At 43.8% G+C, this 7863-nt stretch overlaps 1 protein-coding gene across 5 annotated transcripts in view; it reads left to right on the top strand.

Moving 5' to 3' along the window:
* The window catches only part of ERC2 (ELKS/RAB6-interacting/CAST family member 2), a 903595-nt gene that overhangs the window by 336725 nt on the left and 559007 nt on the right, over positions 1 to 7863 (top strand). For all 5 annotated transcript variants that reach the window (XM_075073080.1, XM_075073079.1, XM_075073078.1 and 2 more), the window contains exon 7: positions 7415 to 7582. In XM_075073080.1, coding sequence (XP_074929181.1) covers positions 7415 to 7582 — 168 coding nt within the window. The remainder of the gene's footprint in view (positions 1 to 7414; positions 7583 to 7863) is intronic.

Here is a 7863-nt window from a genome sequence, read left to right as displayed (position 1 = left end):
ACCCAGAATTCCAATGGGCGGGGGAGACTGCGGGAACTACGGGATAGCTACCCACAGTGCAACGCTCCAGAAATCGACGCTAGCCTCGGTAAATGGACACACACTGCCGAACTAATGTGCTTAGTGTGGCCGCGTGCACTTGACTTTATACAATCTGTTTTACAAAACCAGTTTATGTAAAATCGGAATAATCCCGTAGTGTAGACATACCCTTAGCCTGGTGAGATCCATTTAACACAGACACTGGGGGATTTCAGGGATCAGCCATAGAGAAGAAAGGGTCAGAAAAATTCTACCTTCATTTAAGGAGTATTGCCTGTGCCATTGGCTTTATTCTTTGTATCATGGTGTTTTAATTTGAATTCTCTAACCTACAAGTAGTGATAATGTCAATGTATTGGTGGACTACCTGCAGGCTCTCTCCACCCCAAAATCGCCTCTGCATGCATTCCAGACTGTAGACGGAGACTGTCCTCCCTCTCCAGAGGAGAAAAAGCAGACCCTGAAAGTAGGCATGTAATACCATTTTTGGCATCTCCTTTCCCATTCCAGAAGGGCCCCAGCTAAAAATTTGGACCTAGAAGCTGGTTTTCTGGAAAAACAAACAGAAATAGTTCAGTTAAGAGTAAATTGTTTTTATTTCTGTAACCCATGCTTGACTTTGATGGGAGTTTGGGGTGTGCAAGGAATGTAGAATTGAATCCATAAAGCTTAGCTCTAACAGTGGTTTGGTTTTATTGATCTCCAATGGCATTTAAAAAGGAGGAATTTCTGAAGAGGAACTTTTGAATGGATTTATGTTAGAGGATCGAATTTTATGTATAGCTAGTCTATTGTAATATTTTGCGGCTATAGATTTTCCTGGGAGCTGTCTATTTCACGATTGAATACAACGTGTATTATTTTAAAAAATTAAACTTAATCACAAGACTATAAAAAACCTAATGTTTAATATTTTGATCTGAAAATAACAGAGTAGGGAAGAAAATAATTTGTCATAAATTCATAATGCCTTTACTCCGTACTCCTGGCCAAAAATCCCGCCCCCCCATCTGTACTGCTTGGTTTTTTCTCACTGCAGCATAGCTAGTTGCATTTCAGTTCAGCAGTATGTTTATAGAGGGAGATGTGTCTTAGGTGATCATTCAAGGAACCAAACATGAATTGTAGCTCCCATTTAAGTAATAATGGTTACAGTTAAGTGAGTATTAAACTGCTTTGCTGAGTTGGGGCTTTGATGAGGATTTAGTTGTTTGTTTGTGTTTCATTTTAACAGTATGATTGATAAAAGAAAAAAGTTAAACACCTGGGCTTATTACTCCCTGCTTCCCCCCGCCTTTGGCTTTTGCTTCAGTCGAGTAAGTTGCCCTTTCCATAACAGCAATGCTTAGGGTAGAGAAAAAATGAGATGTATTTAATGGGTATACTTTCCAATTCCATTTATTTTCTGTTATTTCTCTTTTCCAGTTTGCTTTATTTACCACACTGTCTATGCTACCTAAGCACTATATTTTACTGCATTTTTCAGCAGAGAGATGTTGTTTTTGCTCATTCCATTTCTGCAGAAATGGAAAGAACTTGTATATGAATGTCAAGCTCAGCACAGCTTACACAGTGTATTTTGGATTCTTATACTCTACAATCATTCCAAGCTTGGATCTTTCCAATCTTAAATTATTCCAGTATTGGATCATTTAATTTTCATATTGTTCCTATTCTTTTGTTCTATGTACAATGCAGCTTGTTTAAATTATTACATTTTCCAGTTGTGTTTTTACTCTTCAATCTGAGTTCACTTCCCCTTCCCTTCCACATCATCGTAATCTGCAGTCTGTTATATATGTATCTATCATAATTAAGAATCTGTATTAGTTATCGTGGCCCTGATTCATTTGCTTGCTTGAGATGGAATTTCTCACAGGTTTTAAGCGCATGCTTAAGTATTTTGCTGAAACCGGGCAATTATTATTATTTTAAAGAAGTTGTGATGAACTCTATTACATCAGCTGCCTTTGATTTATCATAAATCATAGCCCAAGAAGGAAATTTCAAACACAGTAAAGTGTGATAGTTACTATCCATACCATCAACAATATCAGGTTTGCATATATTACATCTTAGTGCAGACTGTGCGCTCATACAAAGAGCGTCCTGTGGACCTCTTCCCTTCCAGTTCACAATGGAGTAGCCCAACTGCTGTTCTACTTGAAAGTATGCATTATCCCTGTGGAAACTACTCATAGCAGGTGTTTACATAGAAATGTCATATGAGAAAAGTATTAGCATATTTTTAACTGTGTAGTGCAATAACTATTTAGTCCTTTTTGAAAAAGTCACACTGTCTTTTTGCTCTTCAATCATCCCTCTTTTCTGTCCCCTCTCTTCCCCTGGCATTGGCTTGTATGCCATCCTGGTCCTCTTTCTTCTTTACAGTTGTATGTACTTCCTGGCTGCTTGGACTTAGTGTACAATGTATGTACTGCCCAATGCCTGGTTCTCTACTTCCTGGGACATGGTGCCTAGCCACCTGGTCATCCCCTCCCATGCTTACCCCGGTTATGCTGTCTGGTTACTTTGCTCCCTTCTCCAGTGGACATTTCTTTCCTGTTGATTGTTCTAAATAATGCCTGCCAACTTCAATCCAATTTGTGCTTTCTTTCCTGTTGATTGTTCTAAATAATGCCTGCCAACTTCAATCCAATTTGTGCTTGTAGTCCCTGAAGATGGCTTCATTTTTCCTCTCTTCTTTTTGATGTAGACAGGTGGGCTTTCTTTCAAATGCTTTTACAGATATCCAGACTCCTAGCTTGCCTGTAGAAACAGCTGTACACACAAGTAGGAACCAGTATCACATGACCTACCAATTATTTCCAGATCACCAACAAGTGCTCTGCTGACCATATTTTGACAACTGTTTCAATATGTAGTTTTATCTTACTAATACAGTCCACCAACTGTTAAAAGAACAGCAAAGTTGCATGGTTGTATTAAAAAAGTAGAAATTGACACAGTTAAAGTTGAATATGTATTTTCCTGACTCTTGGGGTGCTTACTGGTTTAAGTTTAACACTTTATTAATAATTTTGATGGAATTTCGTAGTTTGGTTTGTTTTTTTACAAAGAAATACAAAAGAAAATCCATCTTCTTCTTCGAGAGATGTCCCTGTGGGTGCTCCACTTTAGGTGTCGGTGCGCCCCTGCGCCTTTGATCGGAGATTTTTTGCAGCAGTACTCCTACCGGCCACGCATGCTTAGAACCTGTCACTCATTCTGAGTGTGTTACTAGAGAGCATGCGCGGCCAGTACCCTCAGTTCCTTTCTCTACCGCCCCTGGCTTGAGACGGAGCTCAGCAGACTCCTTAGTATTTTCTTTCTTTATCTTGAACTCTGTAGTTAGCTAGTTTTCTCTGTTACTTACCTTAGTTAGTGTTAACTACCTTTTCCTACTAGTTAAAAAAAAAAAAATTCTCTCGTTCTGTCAGCGTTTCAAATATGCCTGGCTACACGGCTTTAAGCGCTGCTCTTCTTGTAAAGACGCTATCCCTCTTCGATGGGCACTCCAAGTGTATAAAATGCTTGGGGACCCATATTTCTCAAAAATGCCCTCAGCGGCGTCGCCAAATTCTTCCGGATACCCAACTTCCTCAAAATAAAAACAAATTTGAACCTTTGGTCGAGGGTCTCAAAAACGTCACCCCTAGTCCGGCGATGTACTGCTCACAACTGTCTTTGACATCATCTACAGCCATTTTTACACCCAATGCGAAATATTACCACCGAAAAGGGTTCTAGAGGTCATCACACCGGGGTATTCCATCCCTTCCTCTCCTTGCCTCCCACCCACCACCTCCCAGTCCCTTCTAGGGACACCTTTCACGAGCCACACCTCCAGCAAGAAGTACAACAATCATCTTCACCTAGGTGCTACTACTCGTGCCAAATGCCACAAGGGGAAGGATTCTGTTTCCCTTATTCCTAACACAGAGAGAAAACTGGAGGATGGCGACCGATCCTCGACTCAGCAACTCAACAATTCGTCAAGAAACAAAGTTCAGAATGGTTACTCTACCACCATAATTCCAGCCCTGCAGCAGGGTGATTGGTTTCAGCCCTCAACCTACAAGACGCCTATCCACGTTTTCTCCGTTTTTACCTTGGCTCGACGCATCACCAATACAGAGTTCTACCATTTGGCCTTTCCACTGCCCCTCGAGTTTTTTCCAAACTTCTACGGTATCACGGCCTACCTCCGGAAACAAGGGGTTATAATATTTCCTACCTGGGACGATTGCCTTCTCAAGGCCTCCACACACGCCGAGGCCTCCGCTTCATAAAATCACATCGAGTGCTTTCAACCCTGGGCCTGCAAATAAATGAGGACAAATCCACATTAAGTCCTACCCAACGCCTGGACTTATAAAGCAAGCCTCGACTCCAGACCGGACAGGCATCCCTTCCACCCGACCGTGTCAATACTATACAACTGCTGGCTGCAAGGTTCACAGCAACCCTCGGGTCACCGCCCGGGACTGCCTCCAACTACTGCAGCACATAGCCTCGTGCACTTCGTGGCCAGAATGCATGTTCCACATGAGGTGCTTCCCAGCTTGCTGGCCACGTTTACAAACAAACGTACACTCAATAAACAAATCATTGACCATACCTTACTGGTCAGGACTCTGTCATACGGTGGGATAGTCCCTGCCACCTCTGTTCTGGAGTCCCCTTCCTCCAGACTCCACAACTGTGGTGATGACAACCGATGCATCCCTCACCGGCTGGGGGCCCATATCTCTCACCACACAGTACACGGGCTATGGTCTCACTCCGAGACCTCCCTACACATAAACATTCTAGAACTTTCGCGCTATCCGAATGCTTGCTGTTGCTTCCTCCCTAATCAAAAATCAGCATGTGCGCAGAATAACAGACAACATTGCCTGCATGTTCTACGTCACAGACAAGGCGGGGTCATTCCCACTCTTGTTCAGAGACCATGAAACTCTGGAATTGGTGCCTTGCAAAACCGCATCCAGAATCAGCTGTTTACATCCCAGGCGTGATGAACACCACTGCGACGAGCTAAGCAGATGCTTTTGGAGATGGGAAGGTCAACCCACTCCCACACGCGCCCCAGCCAATCAAACTGGTGGCAGCGTTGCTTTACCCTCCCTGGAGCGGAGGCAGAGCAGAACAGTCTTCACGGAGAGACTTAACAAGGGTAGGGGTCTCCCGGGAGATCCCTACCCTCTGTGCTGACAACACCAAAGCAGGTGCCTCAGCTTTTTCTGATGCCTCAGCCACAGCTCTCACAGAGCACTGAGGCAGGACCCGACCTCCCATGTCAGGAAGGTCCTTGTCGCTCCTGTCCCTTGGCACCGCAAATGGGTCGCAGTGCCAGCACGTGCACTCCCCCGGCACCGCAAATGGCCATTGGTGCAGCGCATGCTCCTCCTCAGCACTGCAAACGGCTTCGTGCCGGCAGCGCACTCCTCCTGGCACACCAAACGGCCGCGGTGCCGGCAGTGTGGCCTCTCCGGCACCGCAAATGGCCGCGGTGCGGCAGCGCACCTCTTCTCAATCTCTACCCAACATTGAGCCACCGCTCATCCCGTCACAAATTTCCTGAGGGGTGCAAACCCTATATCCGATATTAAGTCACCTACCCTCCATGGGATCTTCACCTAGTTGTCCTGTTTACTCACCAACCCTTTGAGCCCTTAGCCACCTGCTCCCTTTTGCACCTCTCAATGAAAACAGCCCTTTTTGTGGCCATTACCTCCGCCAGACGGGCAGGTGAGATAGCAGCTCTTGCGGCGGATCCACCATGTGCCCTCTCTTCAAGGACAGAGTTGTTCGGCGTTTACACCCAAAATTTCTTCCAAAGTCATGCTCTTTTTCACCTCAATGAACCAATACAGTTACCAACTTCTCCCGAAACCACACGCAAACTCCTGAGGCCACGATGCACACACCTGATGTGTGTAGGGCTTGTCCTTTTATCTGACAGAACATGACCTTCCGAGGGCTGCCTGGACTCTTTGTCCCTACTGCGGGCCATTCCAAGGGCATGGCTATCTCTGCTCAGAGGCCTTCGAGATGCATCTCTGAGTGCACACGTCTCTGTTATCAGATAGGGAACGTTACACCTCCGGCATTGATCAGGACACATTCCACTGGATCTATATCTACCTCTGTAGCCTTCCTACGCAGAGTACCTTGTCAGACATCTGTAGGGCGCCACCTGTCTCCCACCATACATTCATTACTCACTATGCCTTACTCACAGGCCCCTCTCTGACACTCGATTAGCAGGGCAGTATTGCTTACGGCATTCCTGCCAGATCGAGTCCCTACCTCCTTGAGATACACTGCTTTGAAGTCACCTAAAGTGGAGCACCCACAGGACATCTCTCTCGAGAAGAGAGGTTACTCACCTTGTGCAGTAACTGACTTCTTCGAGATGAGTGTCCTGTGGGTGCTCCACTACCACCCTCCTCCCCCTCTACTTCGTCGTTGAGGTAGCTCTGTTGTAGAGAAGGAACTGAGGGTACTGGCCGCGCATGCTCTCTAGTAACACACTCAGAATGAGTGACAGGTTCTAAGCATGCGTGGCCGGTAGGAGTACTGCTGCAAAAAATCTCCGATCAAAGGCGCAGGGGCGCACCGACACCTAAAGTGGAGCACCCACAGGGACACTCATCTCGAAGAATGTCAGTTAGTGCACAAGGTGAGTAACCTCCTCATCTAGAACAACTTGGTTAGCTACACCTCACAAGGACTAGAGGAAAGGACCTTTCTCCTTCAGAGATGTTCAATTTTTATCTTACAAGATTTGCAGTGAATACAGGAAGTACTCTTGTACTTCATTTATTGAGAGCCTTAGAAGATGATGGACCTTGAAGAAGGTAAAGGCTCCTGTTGAAACCTTCCCTTTGTTCAGTGGCACTTTCACTATTTCACTCTACAGATAAACTACTGAGGATACCCTCTCTAACTAGGTACTTCATGACTTCAGCAAGAAATCTCAAAGTAAAATGCACTGCATGTTCAGAGTACTATTTTCAATGGACTGTATGTTTATCAAATCAAAATGAACTTTCCTAGATCATTCATAAACACCTCAACTTAATGAAGGCTGTTGTAATGTCAGATTCCAACCTTTACTGTTTTAGAGTTGTTAAACAAAACAACACCACAATTCTAAAGGATAATGTTTGAATAAGAGAGTATATTTATTTCATTCTCTAAAAAAACAACAACAACTCTGGACAGAGAAAATCTTAGTCCAAAAAGTAAAGGTTTCAGATGCAACAGAAAATAGAGGGTTAAAATGGAAAAGCTTATGTAACCTTAACTATTATTTACTACAATTCTTTCCTTACAGTCTTTGTGTTTCATTTATTGACTACAGGTTGATGCCTTGAGATTACGACTGGAAGAAAAAGAAACTTTTCTTAATAAAAAAACAAAACAACTGCAAGACCTCACAGAAGAGAAGGGAACCTTGGCTGGAGAGATTCGAGATATGAAAGATATGTTAGAAGTAAAGGAAAGAAAAATCAATGTCCTTCAGAAAAAGGTAAGACTTCTAACAAAAGAATATATTGTAAAATTTGAGAGAACCCAGCAAGATCATATATTCATTTATTACAGTATACTGCCTTTAATGTGATATAAAACACAGGGGCTAAGACTGCATCCTTACTCATAGTTCCTACTGACACGATTTGTCCTATTGACTTCAGTGGGACTATTTCTGTATGGATTATTTACATAAGTGAAGGTTTTGAGATTGGGCCCACCATCTGCAATTATTACATTCAGTATAGAGAACACCATATGATATAGTGTGTACAAAAT

The sequence above is a fragment of the Chelonoidis abingdonii genome, chromosome 17 (genome assembly GCF_003597395.2).
Source record: "Chelonoidis abingdonii isolate Lonesome George chromosome 17, CheloAbing_2.0, whole genome shotgun sequence".
Lineage (NCBI taxonomy): Eukaryota > Metazoa > Chordata > Testudines > Testudinidae > Chelonoidis > Chelonoidis abingdonii.
This window is presented reverse-complemented; position numbering and strand designations above follow the sequence as displayed.